The sequence below is a fragment of the Paroedura picta genome, chromosome 1, assembly GCF_049243985.1.
Source record: "Paroedura picta isolate Pp20150507F chromosome 1, Ppicta_v3.0, whole genome shotgun sequence".
Taxonomy (NCBI): Eukaryota; Metazoa; Chordata; class Lepidosauria; order Squamata; family Gekkonidae; genus Paroedura; species Paroedura picta.
Window position 1 is genome coordinate 33,196,258 of NC_135369.1, and position 21,694 is coordinate 33,217,951.

At 42.1% G+C, this 21,694-nt stretch overlaps 1 protein-coding gene across 4 annotated transcripts in view; it reads left to right on the plus strand.

Annotated features, from left to right (window-relative positions):
* USP34 (ubiquitin specific peptidase 34) overlaps positions 1–21,694 on the plus strand; it is a 136,094-nt gene that overhangs the window by 80,069 nt on the left and 34,331 nt on the right. For all 4 annotated transcript variants that reach the window (XM_077332835.1, XM_077332845.1, XM_077332852.1 and 1 more), the window contains exons 28-42: positions 1,404–1,504; positions 3,786–3,995; positions 4,308–4,433; positions 4,976–5,098; positions 5,989–6,072; positions 8,533–8,619; positions 9,942–10,142; positions 11,835–11,917; positions 12,965–13,005; positions 15,085–15,209; positions 15,544–15,696; positions 16,709–16,813; positions 19,006–19,061; positions 19,154–19,274; positions 21,471–21,654. In XM_077332835.1, the coding sequence (XP_077188950.1) occupies positions 1,404–1,504; positions 3,786–3,995; positions 4,308–4,433; positions 4,976–5,098; positions 5,989–6,072; positions 8,533–8,619; positions 9,942–10,142; positions 11,835–11,917; positions 12,965–13,005; positions 15,085–15,209; positions 15,544–15,696; positions 16,709–16,813; positions 19,006–19,061; positions 19,154–19,274; positions 21,471–21,654 (1,800 nt within the window). The remainder of the gene's footprint in view (positions 1–1,403; positions 1,505–3,785; positions 3,996–4,307; positions 4,434–4,975; positions 5,099–5,988; positions 6,073–8,532; positions 8,620–9,941; positions 10,143–11,834; positions 11,918–12,964; positions 13,006–15,084; positions 15,210–15,543; positions 15,697–16,708; positions 16,814–19,005; positions 19,062–19,153; positions 19,275–21,470; positions 21,655–21,694) is intronic.

Genomic DNA, 21,694 nt, shown 5'->3' on the forward strand with positions numbered 1-21,694 from the left:
ATAAAGCTTCTCATGACATAAGTGGCACATTGTGCCTGCTTTATTAGCTGTCAGTTTTGAATATTGTCAAGATAATTTCTGATGAGGGAAGAGTTGCCAATCATGGCAGGCCTGTCCTGTCGCATGAACATATGAAGGTACTTGTACAAAGTCTGTCTAGTTAAACATCCTCTACACTCTGGAGCAGCTCTCTGGGGTATCTGGCAGAAAAGTGGCTTTCCCAAAGCCTACTACTTGAAATATTTTAATGGGAGGTCTCAGGGATTAAAACTGAGAAGTTCTGTTTGCAAATCACACACCAATCCACCAAAACATAGCCCTCTTCTATCAGGCTCTTAATGGTTTTTGGGGGTTCCTTGAAATATTCCTGATTGAATCACAGTGATTGATTTTTAAACTACAGAAATAATAAAGCTACAAGGGGAAAAGTCATCTTCATACAACTTCCCTGTTTTTCCTGCAGTGGAAAAGGAAATCTGTGAAGAAACTGAAATATATGCACTTATTTTCTTTCAAGGTTTAAATGATTTACTATTCTAAGAACATTTAATGCATTATCTATAAGTTAACTGTGGGATAACTATATGTGAAAGTCTTGTTCCTAAAGTAAATGCAAATATGCCCAGTAATAAGAGATGAAAAAGAATGTACTTAAAGAACATGCATATCTCAGTCTATGCATGAAAGAGAAACTTGATAACTCAGAGAGGAATTTCTACACTTAATAATCTCCTTCTCATACAACCAGCATTATCTGGAGACAGTGTAAATATCTCCCAATGTCTGTTTACCTGAGAGTTACTGCAATTTGATGCTTATTCCCCAAGCGATGTTCTCTTGTTTCAGCTGTTTTCTCCTAACCTAGGATCTGCCTTTAACCAGACAGATCAGTGTTGCCAGTAAATCTGAATATTTAGAATAGTATGGGTGTTGTTTAATAAATCCTTAATATACACAGTAGTAACTGGACAAAATTAGTCACTTGAAATTATGTGATTTAAATAAATAATGTTCCTCCAAAATTATGCCAGACTTGTAGTTTTATTTTGATGAATCTTTAAAGTGAAGACTTGAGTGGAGATTAAAACTTCCGTGCATATTCGTTTGCTTCATGATTCCTGTATATATATTCTGTGCCAGACAGGTATATTTTTATGACGATCATGTTTTCCCAAAACTTTTCTCCCAAATTTGATATTAATGGTAATTATTAGAACATTAGTCTAATAAAAGGAATTAGTCTAATAAAAGGAATAAAAATAGTGCTCAAACAGCATGGATCGAAAACACGGGTGAACTTCAGCAAAAAGTGGTTTGGCCTTTTTGTTACTAAAGTGTTGCTTAAAAAAAAAACGAACAGAAACACCTACAGCCAGCAAGTAATACTTTTTGCTTTATTTTAGGTGGTCTCATGGGACCTGTGAGAATGATTTCATCAGGACATGAATTAACAACTGATTATGATGAAAAAACTCTTCATGAATTAGGTTTTAAGGATATGCAGGTATTGACAAACACATAAGGAATAATTTTGCATAACAGTTGTTATGTGGTGGTGATGAACGGTTTATGTGAAACTAGAGGAGCCTTCAAAGAGAGCGCTTGAAACAATTTATTTAAGGCCTACCACTGTTCATGTAAGAGGAATCTTCAGGGGCAGCTGTAATACAAATATACCATTCGCTTGTGGTTATAGTAGAATGCTTATCTCTTTAAACCAGTGGTATTCATTCTGCAGCTCTGAGAAAGCCACATTGGCAATTTCAGTTAACTAGAAGAGCCACATTTACTGCCATTCCTGGAATGAGACGTGCATCTCAGGGGAACTCACAGGTTATCCATCCCTCTTTCAATGGCTGCTTCAATGTGGATGTCAGCTTCCAACCACAGGTTCCAACAGACAAGGGCCTTGCTCACTTTCCTGAAATGTAAGAGCAAGTGGCACACTGGGCAGCAGTGCTCAAAAGAGCCATAGGTAGAATGTCAAAACCCCATGTAGCTCCTGAACAACTGAGTGTCATTGCTTTAAACTCTAATCTCACCAAGCACATAAAGCAAGGTACTTGTTTGCATGCAAAAGCTGACCAACCAAAACCCCTCCTAACATTTTTAATTATATATTTTAGTAGATAGTAGACAAGCCACAGTTTTGATACTCATGGCTAAGAGACTTCTTGAAGAGGTGACTAAGGGGAAACATGATGGTTGTGGTGGTGGCGGTGGAGGAAAGTGACATCAGGTTACAGCTGACTTATAGCAACCTTGAAGCATTCTCAAGACAAGAGACGTAGTTTACTATTTCCCGTCACAATCTTGGTATTCATTGGAGGTCTCCTATCCAAATATTGGCAAGGGCCTACCTTGCGTAACTTCCAAGATCTCAGAAGATTGAGATAGCCTGGGTTATCCAGGTCAGGGAAGACATGATAGAGGTTGACGAAGACACCTTTTTGATGGGTACAGGCATAGAAACTTTAAAAGAGGATCTGATAGATTTATGGAGGGATAGGTCTATCAGTGCTACTAGCCATGGTGAATAAATCCCAATGCCAGGAGTAGGGGTAGGCCTCAGTTTCTGTGGCATGTTGTGGGCCCACCTGAGGAACTGGTTGGCCACTGTTTGAGACAGGATGCTAGACTAGATGGACCAGTGTTCTGATCCAGCAGGGCTCTTCTTATGAGTTGCCATGTAGGCATGTTGCTAATGCTGGTATGAGGTGTTATAACTAGTTGGTAACATATGTACCAGGATATGAAAGACATGTTGTATAGTATGCCTGCAGTCTCCAGTTCAGGCTCTGCATGTGGCTAGCTGCTAGAGTGTCTGGGAAGGAGTCCCAGACACAGATAACATTTGGTACCAAAAGACCCAGTTTTCACATGTTTGTTCTCAGTGTGCACAAGGGATTATATTTAAGCAAGCAATGATTTGTCTACTAAATCAGACACTTAAGCTTCACTCTGTGTGTCTGTTAGTGTGTATCTTGCTCCCATTTGAGGTCAGCGGGAATATTTAGACATGGTCCAGGGATTCAGGAAATTAACCAAGTTAGTTACAGAATAATACAGGGTGGAGAGAGCCTGTGCTTCCCAGTGAGCCTGTGGTGCATTTAATTGAAATCCTGAGTCATCAAAGACTAGTATGGTCTCAAAAAGATTTTGGTGCTGTGGAAGTCATGCTATATTATGTCAGAGATGTAATCATGGAAAGAATGAAAGAGTAAAGACTCTCTCTGAACTATTAGCATTCATCAGCAGAGGACTGGCTTGTTTACCGCGTCCTTGTCAAGTCAAGTCTTTATTATTACGGTACTAGACGAGTAGTCAAATTACAAGGTACATAAAAACATCTGGCATTAACAAGATAAAAGAATCTTTGACAACTTAAATATTATAAAAGATAAAAACATTCCATCTATAAGAATCATTCTGGTTTTAAAACTCACAAGCGTTATCTCAAGCAATTGAAACTATCTCTACCTAAGTTGCTCCGAATCCAACCAGCTCTTCCTTGTTTTGATTGCTCTCCAGGCAAATCTGGCCACAACAGAAATTATTTCTGTGCTTTTGTCTGACAACATGTCTGTGATTGCCTCTGAGTTGGGCTCATTCTGTAGGGAAGATATAAGTTCTCCCCTGAATTGATTGTATAGCCTACATTGGGACTAGGCATGGGGATTATGTCAGCTTCTAAGAAGCTGACCTGCAAATGTGCTAATTGGAGTACTGATTACTGGTGGGGTAATATTTTTTTCTTTAAAAAAAAATCTAATTTGTTGTTTAAGATGGTGTTTGTATCCTTGGGTGCTCCAAGGAGAGAGCGAAAGGGGGAAGGTGTTCAGCTTCCAGCATCCTGCTTACCACCTCCCCAGAAGGACAACATCCCAATGCTCTTACTTCTGCAAGAACCTCATCTGACCACTCTCTTTGACTTATTGGAGATGCTTGCCTCTTTTAAGCCACCTCCTGCAGAAGTAGCCATGGAAGATAGTGAGGTAATTTTGTTCAAGTTTTTCTGTAGGCATATAAACTATTGAAATTGGTATGATATGGCACTTCTTCAAAGATAATTATGCATATTGTGAGTTATTATGATGACTTACTTGTGTATCAGTATACTAGATTTTCTATTGTGCTTTTCTTGTTTATTTCAGTTGTCTTTTCAACTGTGTCTCAGAGTAATTCCAGTGAGGTTTATATTTTCTTTTGAGTTGTGTATCAAGTTAGCAGTATATAATGCAAACTATTTCACTCTGATTGATTTAGCCTAATATAAGGTATTTTTATGTGCATCTATACTATGGCAGAGCATAAAATGTGAAGAGCTCCACCTTCATGCAGAAAATCTGTCAAGGCGAGTCTGGGAGTTGTTAATGCTTCTGCCTACATGCCCCAATATGCTGCAGGCATTCCAAAATATTTCAGATGAACAGGTAAGTGAATTTCAGTTGTTCCTTAAATATTTCCATCTAATGAGCACAGAGGCTTACAGCCCTTCAGCATGTCCGCACTCAAACAGTTCAGACTGTGGTTTCCCGAGATGATTACACTAGAGAGCCAGTGAGTTTTACAGTGAGCCCATTGAATATATGGCAGAGGATTGCTTTGAAACTTCCCATTCAGTTGCTTTCAGTGCTAAAGGTTCAAGCTGGTTTTCAGTTTAAAATTTTAAAAATATTGAAGTGAGTTGCTTCTTGAACATCTGAAGAAAATTTCAAAGAGTCTCCACCATTTCAGCATTTCTCTGTCGCTTATATTTTGGCCACAGATCATTTGAAAGTGCCTAAGAAGCCATGGGTAGGTCCTGATAGTTCAGATTAAGAGTTGTCACTTTATATTTATGTCATCATTATGTTTAAGTAGTCAAGGAATATTATTGTAATAAATGGAAATCTACATACAGTGCTGTTAGGTGTCTTCTCCTTAGCACAGTGTGCTGGTGTTATTGGTTGTAATGCTTTGATCTTTTTAAAAGGGTAATGATGGATTCAATTGGAAAGATCTCTTGAGGATAAAAAGTGCCCATAAACTTTTGTATGCCCTTGAAATCATTGAAGCTCTTGGAAAACCCAATAGAAGAATAAGGCGGGAATCCACGGTAAAATCAATTTATATATTTAAATTCCTTAAAATTTAAAACATATTTTTGTACTAGTAATAAGGTCCATTGAGTCAATGGGCTCTAGAAAACTGGGGCATTGCCTCCCTCAGGGAGGCTAGCAGGCAGAAGGAAAGGCAGTTGGTGGGCATGCCAAGGCTGCCCCCCTGTTGTCAGAGGCTTGGTCATGGGAAGGGTCCATGCTTCTGGAGCCTTGATTCAGCTCCTTGACGCAGGCATGCTGCCCAGGTCTGAGGCCTGGCCAGAGACCAGTTCCTTTGGAGAAAATGGCTGTTCATGATGGGAGACCCTGGGATTCAACCCCCCCCCCAGAATTACCGCTGCACCCTTGTGCATGCGTACACACATGCATTCACAGCCCGACGGACAGCAAAAGAAAGGCATCAAACCTGCAAGTGGCATGCCTGAGAGTGATGGAGAATAGGGTGTGCCCCCGTGTTGTCCTCACTGCTGGAGTAGCGACCATGGCACAGCAGAGGTTCCACTGAGAGGCCTGTCTGCCTCTGGAATGGCTGCCCATGGCCTAGCTGGGACCCGCCACTGCTACAGCTGGCCTCCTTTGGTGCTCCCTGTGGCAAAGGGGCTATTTGCAAGGCTGGTCTTGGGGCTGGGGAAAGCCGCACACCCACATAGCCCTCTCTTGGAGTTGTGGATATTCCACCAATAGGAAAAAGGCAGTCGAAACCAGTGGTTGCCAGGCAGACCCCTCGGACTGCCTTTTTCCTATTGGTAGAACATCCCCCCCCCCCAACTCAGAACTAATCACCTCCCATTTTAAGGAGTGTGCTATCGGGGCCGCAAGATGGGTTTAATTATGTAGAAAGATTTATTTTATAATAATCATGGGTTTTGGGTTCTTTTAACCTCAGGGAAGTTACAGTGATTTGTATCCAGATTCTGATGATTCAAGTGAAGATCAAATAGAAAATAGCAAGAACACTTGGAGCTGCAAGGTAAGTTATTATATTTCTATACTATCTTGGTGACAAGAATGTATACACAATATTTTTTCTGCTGAAATCAGTAAAAAAAATCTGAAATTTGTTTTAATAAAGCTAGGATTTTTTGACAGAAGCATGTGTTAGGCAGACATCTTGCTTGCTGCATCAAAGGCCTGTTATGTTCCCGAGGTTGGGGTTGTAGAGTTAGGTTTTTCTTATTAAAACATTTCTGTTCAGTTTTCCACTAAAATAAGGTTCCTCAAGGCATCAAACATAGGCATTAAAACTGCAGTTCAGATGCATATATAAAATATTTAACATTGGAATAAAAGCATATACCGAAGTTCTTTGGTTATTTAACTTTATACTGGATATATATACTGTATGTTAAAGGTAAAGGTATCCCCTGTGCAAGCACCAAGTCGTGTCTGACCCTTGGGGTTGACACCCTCTAGCATTTTCTTAGCGGACTCAATATGGGGTGGCTTGCCATTCCCTTCCCCAGTTATTTCATTATGGAGACAGAAGGAGGGAGGCCCAAATGATTTTATTTGCTTGTTCTAGCTTCAGCCATAGCTCTCATGGTAGTGTTTGACACAGTCGATCATGTGTTTTATCATTGTGAACTGCTCTAAGCTCATATGAGGAGGGGTGATATAGAAATTTATTATTATTACTATTACCACTATCATCACCACCACCACCTGCACATAATTTGGTCCAGTTATTTAGGATATGTATGACTGTGGTTGGTATTAAGCTAGTATATTACATTATGTTGAGCTGTTGAAGAAGTTACAGTGAACAGAGGCATATTATATTTTACTAGATTTCAAGCCCATTTTAATTTGCAATAAAATGGGCGCTAGATGGGCTGGGGGGGAGAGCCCGTCCCCGGCAGAAGCCGGAGGGAAAAGGGGGGTGGGGTAAGGAGGCTTCTGTCGGGGCGGAGATCTCCCTTGCGGGTGCGAGGGAGAGCTCAGCCCCGGCAGAAGCCGGAGGGAAAAGGGGGGCTGGGAAAGGAGGCTTCTGTCGGGGCGGAGATCTCCCTCGCGGGTGCGAGGGAGAGCTCAGCCCCGGCAGAGGCCGGAGGGAAAAGGGGGGCTGGGAAAGGAGGCTTCTGTCGGGGCGGAGATCTCCCTCGCGGGTGCGAGGGAGAGCTCAGCCCCGGCAGAAGCCGGAGGGAAAAGGGGGGCTGGGAAAGGAGGCTCCCGCGCCCCCACCCTCCCCAAAGGCTCCCACGGCGTCCTGTCGGCCCCGGGAGCGGGCTCGCCGGGCGAGGCCGCTGCCAGGGCCGACAGAAGGCCGGCTCCCACCACCCCGACCCTCCCCCAGCGGCGAACGGCGTTCTCCGGAGGCCGAGAGAAGGCCGGCTCCCACCACCCCCACCCTCCCCCAGCGGCGAACGGCGTTCTCTCGGCCTCCGGAGCGCCCTCGCTCCCGCGAGGGCGCTCCGTAGGCCGAGAGAAGGCCGGCTCCCACCACCCCCACCCTCCCCCAGCGGCGAACGGCGTTCTCTCGGCCTCCGGAGCGCCCTCGCTGCCGCAAGGGCGCTTCGGAGGCCGAGAGAAAGCCGGCTCCCACCACCCCGACCCTCCCCCAGTGGCGAACAGCCCCCGAAGCGCTCACCTGTCGCTGTGCGAGTGAAGCAGGGAATGGGGAGCCGCACTTCGCGCGGCTCCCCATTGCCTGCTTCGGGCGGGATGGACACTTGGAGGGGCCAATCAGGAGCCGCTTCGCGGCTCCTGATTGGCCCCTCCGAGTTTTTATCCCGGACCGGTCCCGCCCTAACTCCTCCCCACTACCCCTTACTTCTTTATACAGTCCGTGGCGCCCGTGGCGCCACGGGCTGTGTACAGATTGTGAGAATTGTATTTTTTAAAGATAAGTATATTTTGAAGTGTAACTGATCCTCTTCAATTTGCTGACCTAATCCCCCCTGTTTTGCTAGTACAAAATAATCAGATTGTGTTAATAGATCAAAATCATGAGATCTTTAAAAGGTAAAGGTAAAGGTATCCCCTGTGCAAGCACCGGGTCATGTCTGACCCTTGGGGTGACGCCCTCTAGCGTTTTCATGGCAGACTCAATACGAGGTGGTTTGCCAGTGCCTTCCCCAGTCATTACCATTACCCCCCAGCAAGCTGGGTACTCATTTTACCGACCTCGGAAAGATGGAAAGCTGAGTCAACCTTGAGCCGGCTGCTGGCATCGAACTCCCAGCCTCATGGGCAGAGCTTCAGACTGCAAGTCTGCTGCCTTGCAACTCTGCGCCATAAGAGGCTCAAATCTTTAGGATTTGAAAATATAGGAGTATGTCATTTCAGTTCTAAACCTCCACAGGTATATAGAGTAGACACTTTAAAAGGTGGACAGATGTTTAGAAAGTTAAAAAGCTGCTTAGTAAATAAGCTTCTGTCATACAACATAAAATTTAATGTTGGTACTTATTGTAGCTTTCTTTTTTAACAGTTTGTTGCTTCTGGAGGGCTTCAGCAATTACTGGAAATCTTTAACTCTGGAATTCTAGAGCCTAAAGAGCAGGAATCGTGGACTGTGGTAGGCTCTTCTTTGCTGTGTTCCTTTAATCCTTTAAGCATGCCAGATTTGTATTTATAAGTTGGTCACTGAAGACATTAACATGCCCAGTGTTAGGAATTTGTTTTCCTAATCAAGCCAGAATGTGCATGTTCAGAGAGCCCTCTTTGCATGGCTTTCCCTGGTTTATTTTATTAGCAAATGTTGCTTCATGCATGCAGATAGCTCCCCCACATTGATGTGAATGGTGTATGAACAGGATTAAAGGTGGGTGGGGGGGTTCTTACGCTGCTATTTCCCAAATCCTTTAAGCAATTACCTATCAATATATGTTGATGTCACCCAGCACTACCTTGCTACCTCTGAATTTTCTCCCTCCCTCCAGTTCCTCATGTCCCAGTGGCCTGACTAAATATTCTGCTTGGATGTCTCTTCACTGTCTCTCTCAAGCTCATTATGTCCAAATTTTAACACATCACCTTTCCAGACTTGCTTTCATTTTCCCAGTGTCCATCAACTCCCCCCCCCATTTTTTCACTCTTCCTTTACAACACTGAAAAACATGCTTATTCACTATATATGAAAAAACCCACACACACTCTCTAATCTGTTGCTATGACTATTTCAGCCTCTATACAGCATTCTGTCTTCAAAATTCCTCTTTCTCATTGTTCTGACCACATGATGTCACTTTTTACATCTCTGTATTGGCTTCTTGTCCAATCCCAGATGCAGTACAAATACCTTGTTTCCTTCAGAATCTTCTGTGCTCTTGACCTCTCCCCTTATCTTTCAGCTGTCATATCATGATGCATCCCTACCTGTTGTTTTGCTGCTCCAGGTTCCCCATCATTCAGATCATCTCTGTCAAATTTCTCTGCCTATTCTCTCCTACTACTCCTTTTGGCTAGAACCCCTTCCTAGAAAGCTTGCAGGGTGCCACTAGGGGAGCCATTGTTGTGTAATGGTTAAGAGCAGTGGCCTGTAATCTGGAGAAGCAAGTTTGATTCCCTACTCCCCCACATGCAGCCAGCTGGGTGATCTTGAGCTAGTCACAGTTCACAGCTCAACCTCATCTACCTCACAGGATGTCTGTTGTGGAGAGAGGAAGGGAAAGCAATTGTAAGCTGCTTGGAGACTCCTTCAAGTAGTGAAAAGCTGGGTATAAAAACCAACTTTTCTTCTCCTCTCTATGCTGTTCCAAATTTTTGATTATAATTCTGTCGGTTCAGGGATTTGCCTTGTACTTCATAAAGGTTAATACGCATTGATGAAACAATATAAATTTTTAAAATGTAGAATGATAAAGCAACTGAAAACTGAACTCATTTCCTTATTTGCAGTGGCTGCTCGACTGCCTAGCCTGCTTGTTGAAGTTGATATGCCAGTTTGCTGTAGATCCCTCAGATTTGGATTTGGCTTATCATGATGTCTTTGCCTGGTCTGGAGTAGCAGAGAGCCACAGAAAAAGAACTTGGCCAGGAAAATCACGGAAGACTGCAGGAGACCACACAAAAGGCCTTCACATACCCCGCCTGACAGAGGTGAGACCAAACTTCCCGCATAACTTTTTAAACCTGGACTAAGATACAATGTCCATTTTACTGATATTAGAGTTGGGCTTTCAGACCACCTGACCTCTTCCTGCAGGCTTTCCCAGCCAGGTATTGCCTAAGGCAGCAAGTTAAAACTTAATAAGAGGATGCCAAGCTATGTTGAATCGACATTTGGCATAGATTCATAGTTGTGTGTATATAGCCACGAGGGTCAGTTTTTCAGATCACAATACAATTAGGTTATGAATTAAATTACTGATTTCTAATTGTGGAGGGCAGGGTTGTTCTTACAGTGGGCTAATTCCTTACATTTCTTCCAGGAGACAGAGTTAATGTTAATTAGTTTTGCTGTTATGCCTTTTTAAACAAAAGTCCATTCCCCTCTCAAAAATTTAATAGCAAATGTCTAAAGGTATTTAATTAATTAAATTTCTGTACCGCCCTCCCATAAGGAGCAGGGCAGTTTACATAAAACGTCATGGGTATATATTGAAATCTAGTGATAGTAATGTAACAGTGGTTCCAAAATTGAATGTAACTGATTATAACAAAACACTATAACAGATTCACAGTGTGACAACAACTTTCAACTTTTAACATGAACCTGTGGGAAGCCAGCATGACTCAGATCATGGGGGAGTTTGGGGGACTAACAGATGTTGTAGAGTTGGCCGCGTTAGCGAAACACAGAAGAAAGCACAGCTTCTGGGTGACCGGGGCGCAACCAGAAGTGTCGCGGGGTTGCCGCGTGCATAATCGGTTACTCTGGGTTTTGCCGCAGTTGCGTCCCGTCCCGTGCATAAGTGGTTTGCTTCACTTCTTCCCCCTCTGCGTTTTCCATGTGACCCAAAATCGCCGTTTTGGCGGCTGTGCATAATGGGCCGTAAGCAGACCAGTGGAAAATTTGCTCTGTTGAAGAGCTGGAAGTGCCTGAGATTGTTACAAGGTACTTGAGGGTCCTGGGACAGATGTGCCTAGAAAGACTGTGTGATTAACTGAAATGGGCTGAGGTTTCATCCAGATCTGTTTTCAATTTGTAAAATTGGGCAATGAAACAGGTTTTCTGGCAAATCATGTATTACCCTGCCATTGCTCCAGCTCTGCATAGTTCAGAGGTAACAGTTAACCATAGTTTGCCACCATATGAATAAATATAACTAGAGATAATGAGAGACATCTTCTGTGGCAAGCCATAGTTGCCTTTATGTCTGATTCATAAACTGTGGGTTGAATCCAGCCAGCATTTCCAGTGGTGGAAAAAGGAAGGAATGTGTCTTCTTTGATCACCAAAAGATATGCTAAGGATCATGAGACTTGCAGAGACAAAAGCCAGGCAAGATGAAGGCTTGTAGAATGGAGAGGAATTAGGTGAAATTGAGTGAAAAAGCTGGCTCGATCCAACCCTATGACTTAGTGCTTTCCCTTACCATTATAAGCAGTGGTTTGATCTTTATTTGGAATGCAGGCTTGCAGCAAGAACAGCAAATAGTAGTTTGTGGTTCATATGTAATGGCAAAGTATGGTTCATGCATGAAGTGGAAAATCATTATTTTCTGTTCTATCTATGTCGCTCCTTAGTTACCTATTTATTCAGGATTATTAAAAAGTATAAAGAATGCATATAGTGTTCAAGGAAGCAGCTGCATTAACTGTTTTCTTTTGACTTCAATTTTTTTAAAGGTATTTCTTGTACTTGTCCAGGGAACCAGCTTAATTCAGCGACTTATGTGTGTTGCTTATACATATGACAACTTGGCGCCTAGGTACAATAACCTTTTTTTAATATCTTTGGTAAGATTTATAGTATATATATATTTGCATTAAAGCATCGTAGTGAACTTGATGAATTTCAGAAAGGAATAAGATGTTGCTTTTAAAAAAGTATAGTAGAAGCTATTTTTTCCTAGATTTGCCTGTAAGTCATCATTGTAGTTTGATATTCTGTGAACTTGGTTTCACACTCACATGAAAGAAGAAAAGCATCCAACTATGCAAGGCATTCTTGTTTTCAAGAGTGTAGAGTGGGAGAGGAACCTAGTTGTGATCTAGAACAGGGGTAGTCAACCTGTGGTCCTCCAGATGTCCATGGACTACAATTACCATGAGCCCCTGCCAGCATTTGACTATTCCTGATCTAGAACACATACAACATGTTGGTTAGCCTGGAGTCTACCTGCACAGACCTGATCTGTTGTGGATGTTTGGAGCGACTGCATGCTGTCCCTGCAAGAAAAGGGACTGATAGTTCACTAAGCCTACTCACCCCAAGCATGCAACCCTGCTGAACCCCCTTCTCCATGCAGAAGTAGGCTACACATGAGGAAGTAGTGTTCTGTACCAGGTCACAAAGGCTCATGAATGGAAGGGGGAATGTGGCTTTCCACCCAAAAATGTTATAGCAGGGCTAGTTGTCGCTAAGTAGCCTCTGTTCCTTGCTAATGCTTCACAAGCCCTCTTATTTTCCCCTGTTCTCTCTCATTTTGCAGGGCTAAACGTACAACAACTTTCTAATACGATAGCTTCTACTGTTTTATCTGATGTGCACTAGTTTTGTTGCACTAAGGATTTTTAGAAAAGGAGCACAAAGCACTTTAAATAGAATTTCAGTAACATGAATGAGTGGGCAAATAGTTGGGAGTGTCATGCATGGTGCAGGGGGTTGGATTAGATTACCCTGGAGGTCCCTTCCAACTGTATGATTCTACTTAGAGTGAGGGAATGTATATTTTGAACAAATATAGTTGTTTAGCAGTTTGTATTTTTTGCATCAAGATCTAATTGACCTATTTTGTTTTGTTTTTCCTAAACAGAGTGTTGAAAGCTCAAGCTGATCATAGGTCAAGACATGAAGGTTAGTGATAGTATGAACATATCACAGTGGGCATTGATTACTTGATTTAATATTAGATTCAAATGGGTAGCTGTGTTGGTCTGAAGTAGCACAATAAAATCAGAGCTTTCGAGTGTAAGCACTCTTCGTCAGGCTATGATCTTCTTACATGACTGGGAATATATAGCAAAAATCAATTCTGGGATAGTTACCAGCAATTCCCTGGCAGGAATGTTTCACAGTTGTATGGAGACGGATGGAGCAAGCAACATATGGAGAGGGGAGAACCTTTGATCACTAATAAAAGGCAGTTTGGTTCTCCCTGTGTAAAGTACTCTGAATTCTAGGGGATTGTTTGGCTGTTTTGACAAAGGATTATCATTGGCTGTATTTGGTTGTGACACAGTCTACTGATGTAACAGAATTGATTTTTGCTATATATTCCCTGTCATGTAAGAAGATCATAGTCTGACAAAGAGTGCTTACACTCGAAAGCTCATGCCCTGAATAAATCTTTGTTGGTCTTAAAGGTGCTACTGGACTCTGATTTTATTGATTTAATATTATGTCTCATACTATCTAGAAGAATAAGCTTTTTCTGGGGAGGAAAAAAACTTTTTTCTATTTACTGAAAAGATTTATCTTGATAAACTGCTTTGAAGAGGCATTTGTAATTTGGACAGGAACATACCACAATAGAGTATTATGGTGAAACAAATTCCTCTTTCTTTGTCGTCTGCTTAGTTCCTTCCAGTGGGAGGAGCCACTCACCCCAGTTCTGGTCCTATGTGCTTAGAAGCAGCGGGGCTCTCTCAGAGCAACATTTTTTGCTTGCTCTAGGATCCAAGTCTCTCCCTCTTTTGGAAGGATGGGGGTTGCTTGGAGAAAAATAGTGTGTAAAACTGTCAAGAGGTGTCTAAGTGATCCATGGGCTAGCTTTGGGAAGGAGGTAAAAGCATCCCTGTCAGAGCATCTTTTTCTGACAGTCTTCATTGAGGGGAAAATGTTTGAATAGTGCTGCCATTTTCAGTAAGTCTCACCAAACTACATTTGGATGGCCGCGTGTTGGGAGAGTAGGGGGTTGCTATTTGAAACACTTCTCAAGAAAGTCTTAAAGTGGTGTACAGGCCTATCCATCCAGTTTAAGAAAGATGACCATGCCAAGGTCACGCAGAGAACTTTCACCTTACCCTGCTTAAATCCAGCTTAGCTCTTGATCTTGAAAGAAAATGGGCAAATGAGAACAAGATGCAATTTAATAAAGAAAAGTGTAAAGTTCTGCATCTGGGTCAGAAAAATGAAAAGCATGCCTACTGGATGGGGGATACGCTTCTAGGTAACACTGTGTGTGAACGAGACCTTGGGGTACTTGTGGATTGTAAAGTAAACATGAGCAGGCAGTGTGCGGTAAAAAAGGCAAATGCCATTTTGGGCTGTATCAACATGGGCATCACATCAAAATCACAAGATGTCATAGTCCCATTGTATACGGCACTGGTCAGACCACACCTGGAGTACTGTGTGCAGTTCTGGAGGCCTAACTTCAAGAAGGACGTAGATAAAATTGAAAGGGTACAGAGGAGAGCGACGAAGATGATCTGGAGCCAAGGGACCAAGCCCTATGAAGATAGGTTGAGGGACTTGGGAATGTTCAGCCTGGAGAAAAGGAGGTTGGGAGGGGACATGATAGAACCTCTTTAAGTATTTGAAAGGCTGTCACTTGGAGGAGGGCAGGGTGCTGTTTCCGTTGGCTGCAGAGGAGAGGACACGCAGTAATGGGTTTAAACTACAAGTACAACGATATAGGCTAGATATCAGTAAAAAAAATTTCACAGTCAGAGTAGTTCAGCAGTGGAATAGGCTGCCTAAGGAGGTGGTGAGCTCCCCCTCACTGGCAGTCTTCAAGCAAAGGTTGGATACACACTTTTCTTGGATGCTTTAGGATGCTTTGGGCTGATCCTACGTTGAGCAGGGGTTTGGATTAGATGGCCTGTAATGGCCCCTTGCAACTCATTGATTCTATGATTCTATGATTAAAACCCAGAGGGGCGTGTCGTACATGATTTCTGTGTTACATGCTGTGCTTTGATCTTCCCTTAGTTACTCACTATTCAATGTGGCTCTTGGTGAGCTGGGCACACTGCTGCTCTTTAGTGAAATCCAGCCTGGCAGATAGTGATAATTTACACGACTGGCTAAAGAAACTTACCCTTCTCATTCCAGAGGTAAGTTTAAAAAATCATTCCACATGTCACATTTAAGTACTTCAACTGTTTCGAGCAGCTTAAAAATTTTAGGATGGGTTTTTATTTTTAATTACCATAAGCCCATTCAAATGTCCTTCTTACTAAGTTGCACTTTTTGTCTGTATTTTATCTCTAAACTCATGTTTGGAAGCAATTATATTGTCCATAAATTCTGCAAAGATACATCGTTACAGTTATTTTGATTCAGGGCAAAAGAAGCTGTAACAGATTTAATAAAGGCAGTGTATGAATATATTTAAGGAAAATATGTGTTTTTAATTTACGTTAATTATATTTTATTCTTTAATTTTAGACAGCAGTCCGTCACGAATCCTGCAATGGATTGTACAAATTATCATTGTCTGGTTTGGATGGGGGAGAATCAATAAACAGATCTTTTCTTCTACTGGCTGCCTCAACATTGCTGAAGTTTCTGCCTGATGCTCAGGCACTGAAACCTATCAAGGTAAACATACAAAAACATTTTTGCAGCCATTGAGAGATTAGGTGTCCTTCTTTACAGCAGGGCAGGTAGTAACCTAGATGAGGTGCAGGATTTTTTCTGACCACTTTTCCAAGCCTCCAAGTTGTTTATGCATCTTGTCTTGATTAGAACATAAATACTGCATAAGTTGAATAACAAAACATTATAAAGTGAATATCAAAAAAAAGCAGCAGCTGCACTTTGCTCTATGCTCTCCCTTTGTAACTTCCTTAATGCTGTTAATTCCTGTGTGGCTCACTTACTGGCAGCCAGATTTATAGTGTCATAGGTCAGGGTTGGGAGGAAATTGTTGCAGTGGGTCCATCCAGCTTTTTTCACTTGCTCTCAATTAAACTTTCTCTGTACTGTAATCCTTGTCCCACATGGCTTTTTGTCCATGAAAATCCTATAATTTTCATCATATTACTCTTGATGGTCAGTTCGGAATCTCCTCCCTTTTGCATCAATAAATAAGCCGGTTGGCTTATTTCACTGCATACTGTTAGAATCTATGTAGGTGTTAAGCATGTGTTTTTTTCTTTTCACCCTTCTTGGAAGTGATGAATCAGGAAAAGTATCCCAGGTTATAAAGCAAAGATTGAGATGTTGATGCTGCTCATGTAAGCACATGATACTAATAAGAAAAAAATAATTACATGTTCATTTTGCGTCACTGGAGGAAAGTATCCTGCCCAGGTTGTTCCCCGTGCTTGGTTTCACAAATAGAACCTTGCAGGTGAAGTAGGCATGTTATAGGCGGAGGGGCACCCATCACAAAAATACATCCTGGGTGGAGAGAGAGACAAAAGGAGGCCCCTACAAAGGTACAAGCTCTCCTGACACTCAAGTAGTCTGTGCAAAGGATGCCGTTAACTGTGCCTGGGAGAAGGGGGGTGGAAAACAAATGTCAGTTCCATTAGAAATTTTGCCCATTCTTGATATGCATGTTACATTAATAATATGCTTGTGAAAAAATAAGCATTTCTTTTCTCAGATAGAAGATTATGAAGAAGAACCCATCTTACAGCCTGGCTGTAAGGAATATTTCTGGTTGCTGTGCAAACTAATAGATAATATACATGTAAAAGATGCTAGTCAGGTAAGGTATAAATGAGCTTTGTAGTAAAGTGTCTTTGGGTGTTTTATTTTGGGCAAAGTGATTATTATGGACATTTTGGTCACTGATTTGGGAGGGATAATTTTAAGCAGGAATTTAACTCTGCTCTTAGGGCATAAGAGTGAAAGTTGGAATTGGGATGCCCCAAATTTAACTATATATAAACAAAACTTCTACTTTGAGCTGCTTGGCACCTCTGGATAGGAGCCATTTATCACTTCATATCTGAGGATGGAGTTTCTTGAAGGTGGAAAAGGGGGAAATGTTTTCTAACAAGAGAGAAAGACTTCACTTTTTTTCTGACATCTGGGGAAGAACAACCTCTCTGTTTTAGGCTGAGTTGAGAAATTTTGGAAGCCAGCTTTTCAAAATCACCCGAGGTTCACTGTGCCAGAGAAATTCCCCCTGCCTTTTCTCATTGGTGGAGAAAAGAGGGAGGGTGTTTTTCTTTTCTAACTGTAAGTTTCAGAGATTTGATAGCTAGAAATTTTGCTACACTTCAAACCTCTTTAAGGCTTTTAAAGATTCTGGGGTCATCTCCTGGCATGAAAAATGGACATGAACCCTAATCTCGACCCACTCCTGAGGGCAAAGACTAAAAGCTTCTAGTCCACAGGGTAACTGTAAGCAAGAATTTGAAAATTCCACAGACTATCACTCCTGGGTTCTCTGTTAAAGGATTAGAGCAGCTGTCAAGATTCAGTTTATTTTGGTGTTTTGTTTTTTTCATCATAATGGTTTCTTATCCATTTTTCTTTTGGCTAATGTTTTTCTACATACCCGGAAACCCCCTGAGTAGAAAGAAGGCCTAGCTTCCACTACATGTGCCCTGCCTATCTGAGGGACTGCTTGTCTCCTTATGCCCTTCACAGGGTGCTTCACTCTGCAGTTGCTAATCTGTTAGAGGTCCCTGAAATAAGAGAAATATGTCTGGCCTCGACCCGGGCCAAGGCCTTTTCAGACCTGGCCCCAGCCTGGTGGAATGAGCTCCTGGGAGAGCGAAGGGCCCTGACAGAGCTGTCAGAGTTCCATAGGGCCTGCAAAACGGAGCTCTTCCGCCTGGTCTTTGGTTGAGGCTAGGATTAAGATTGATGGCCCCCCCTCAGGATATGCTTTACCAAATAGAGACCCCCCCCCCTCCCCTGGTGGATGGCTGCGAGAGCAGGAGGGATTTAACCATCTATCTTAGTTGGGGTTTTAATGGGCTTTTATATTTTATGTAACCTGCCTCGAGTCTATGAAGAGAAGTGGGCTAAAAATGCAATAAATGAATCAAAATAAATACATGGAACCCTGCATCATGTGGCTTTCGTTATCTTCACAGGGAACAGCCAGCTTGATATTAAACCGTGCTAAATGTGTTTTATTCTGTCAGATAATTGCATTGCAAATAACTCCAATGAAGTGATTATATCCGAAAAACATATACTAGCTTTCCTAACCCCCATTATTGTATTAATCTTGACAATCTGGAAAAACCACTTGCATTTAATTGTGTTGAAGCATGTGACATTTGGAGCATGTGCCTATGGTCAGGCTAGCTGCAAAATGGGGGACTAGGAATCTGCCCTTGGAAAAGCTGAGAAAGTGAATGTAAGATATCACAAGAGTTGGAAAACATATTGGTAACAAATGTCACCCATTCACGTTAAGGAAGACAAAAGATCATTAACATTCAAGGCAAGAGATCATTCGCATTAAAAAGAAACAGGCAGCAAATCCATAAGGCATATCTAGGAATTTGGATGTTCCTGAAGAAACCTTTTTGATACCAGGGCTGGTGTTAGCACCTGGGTTGTTGCCAGCTAGGGCCCCTCTCCCTCCCCGATATTGGGGGTATCAGTCTTTTGGGCACGGGGATAGAGTTATTTATTGCCTTGTTTGCTGTGGTTTTTCTGTATTGGTATGTCCTTTTAATGGGGGTTTTAATGAGTTTCTTAATGAGGACTTTGTGACCCACCATGAGCCATTGTATGGAAGTGGCGGGATATAAATTACATAAATAAAATAAATAAATACATTTTTAAAAAATGGAATTTAGAATACCTATTTTAATAAAATTGGCCATATTAATTGGATGTGCAGTCTGAGTTTATATGCATTCTATGCTTTCATATTATGATGATCAATTCCTCTCATATAACAGTTGTATTCATTTTTTGTTTTTAAACTAGACAACATTGGTTGATTTAGATGCTTTAGCAAGACATCTGGCTGACTGCATTCGAAGGTATGCTTTTTAAATGTATTACTTTACTTTTGAAAGAGGGGTTCTATACATTGTTCACACAAGAGCAGACATATACTGTTTGTGTTTTGTAGCAGAGAAATTCTTGACCATCAAGATGGTAACATAGAAGATGATGGCCTTACAGGTCTTCTGCGTCTGGCAACAAGCGTTGTTAAACACAAACCACCTTTTAAATTTTCCCGAGAAGGACAGGTAACTATCAAGGCCCTGAAAGAGACCTGACAGAGAATGTTGACACCTTGCCCTGCATGAATCTTCAGTTTGTATTTCTTTTATGAATGCTTTACTTTTGAGAGACTTATTCTGATGCCATGTATCAGGATACTTGAGTAGATGGACATTTGGTCTGATTGGCAAGTAGTTGATAGAAATGTACGTCGATAGAAATGTAACAAAATATACTGGTAATAGTGATAGTTTTAAAAGGTCATGTTGGATCTGTTTCACCCTTTTTTATTTGGGGGAAGTCCATTAAGCCTGCTTAAATGATACCTTATGTGACCACGGTTTTCCAGCCCTTTCAGGGCAAGGTCTTACAGAAGGGTAGTACAACAGTGACCAAAACTTCGAAGTGAATCTGACAAAACATGTTTTAGCACTTATTGAAAAGCCAATTAAAGTGACAGAGAAAACAATGAAGTCTTTATAATGAGGCAGGCACTGTCTAATGTTCTAGCAAAGCTGTAAGGTAGAGCTATTAAAAGCTTTGGGGGCAGCTTATTTATTTTTATTTCTTTATTAATTGGACTTATTGCCCTCCACTCCCGCAAACCAGCTCATGGTGGGATACAAAAATAGGTTCTAATAGACCCCCCCCCCCCGTAAAAGCCCCATTAAAACCCAATTATAAAGCACAACAATATAATGGCAACATGGTAAAAATAACCCCATCCTATAGCGGTATGCCCGCCTAGAGGGCGACAGGGATGCAATAACTGGCTGCCACCAAAGAATTGGTAGCGAGTGTCTTCCTTGGGGGGGGGGCAGATCTATGTTCTGAGAAAAACTGGTCTCATCCGTAGACCTGGCGGAAGAGCTCCGTCTTTCATGCCATGCAGAGTGTCAAAAGTTCACGCAAGGCCCCTAGCTCTTCCGGGAGCTTGTTCCACCAGGTAGGGGCCAGGACCAAGAAGGCCCTGGCCCTGGTCGAGGCCAGACGGGCTTCTCTGGGGCTGGGAATGACCAACAGATTGGTGCCCACAGAGCCCTGTGTGGGGCATAGGGCAACAAGTGGTCTTGCAGATATGTGGATCGCAGACAACAAAGGGCCTTAAAAGATCAAAACCAAAACCTTGAACCGGACCCAGTCCGCAACTGGCAACCAATGCAGTTGCCTCAGCACAGGCTGGATGTGGGCCTTCCAAGATGTACCTGTGAGGAATAGGTGTGAAATCTGGGTTGTCTTTTTTAATAGTATAAGCTTAATGATTTTTATAGGTGGATTATTATTTTTGAATTCTTATTACCACCCACCTTGGATTCTAACCATATTAGGAGAAAGGCAATGCCTGTAAGTACCAGCATTCCGCAAGGCCTGTAAAACTGAGCTCTTCCGCCAGGCCTATCGTGAGGCCGGACGGTGAGGAGGATCAGGCCCCCTCACAAAATCCAGCGGTAGTGAGTGCCAGCTCCCTCCACCTCCCTGTAGCTGAGGCTGCGGAGACTCGATGATTAGTACTATGCCATCTATTGTTGTTTATTGTTGACTAATTGGTTGTTATTTACTGTAATTTTATGTTATTGTTATAGATTTTAGGGGATGGGATTTTATGTGAGCCGCCTCAAGCCTTCGGGGGGAGGCGGGATATAAATATAATAATAATAATAATAATGATAATGATAATGATGATGATGATGATAATAATAATAATAATAATAATAATAATAATACTCAACATAAATATATGATGTTATTTCTTGGTAGATTGTGTATGTTCTTGTTGCAGATACCTACTTCCCAACATGCAGGGAGTCGGGTGTGTTAACCATTCTTGCATAAACTATAGAAAAAGACTTAGCCTTACTAGAGTGTAGCAGCACAACAAAACAAAATCAGAATCCAGTGGCACCTTTTAAGACCAACAAAAATTTATTCAAGGCGTTAGCTTTCGAGTGCAAGCACTCTTCCTCAGATTAATTTTGAGTGAGCTTGCACTCGAAAGCTCACACTTTGAATAAATCTTTGTTGGTCTTAAAGGTGCCACTGGACTCTGATTTTGTTTTGTTGTGCTGCTTCCAGTCCAACACGGCTATCCACTTGAATCTATCTTTATAGAGTGTAGCAGTCCACTTAAGCACCATCCATTCCTATGGAATGGTTCTGCATATAATTTTCTTACTACTCTGTTGTTGGAGTCAGTGTAACTGTATGACCTATTTGTTCTGTAGGAGTTCTTGCGAGACATCTTCAATCTTCTGTTCTTGCTACCGAGCCTAAAAGATCGTCAACAGCCAAAGTGCAAGTCTCATTCTTCAAGGGCTGCTGCTTATGACTTGTTAGTAGAAATGGTAAAGGGTTCCGTAGAGAACTACAGGCTACTCCACAACTGGGTTATGGCACAACACATGCAATGTAAGAACATTTTGTTTGTTTGGGGGCTTTTTTTTGATAA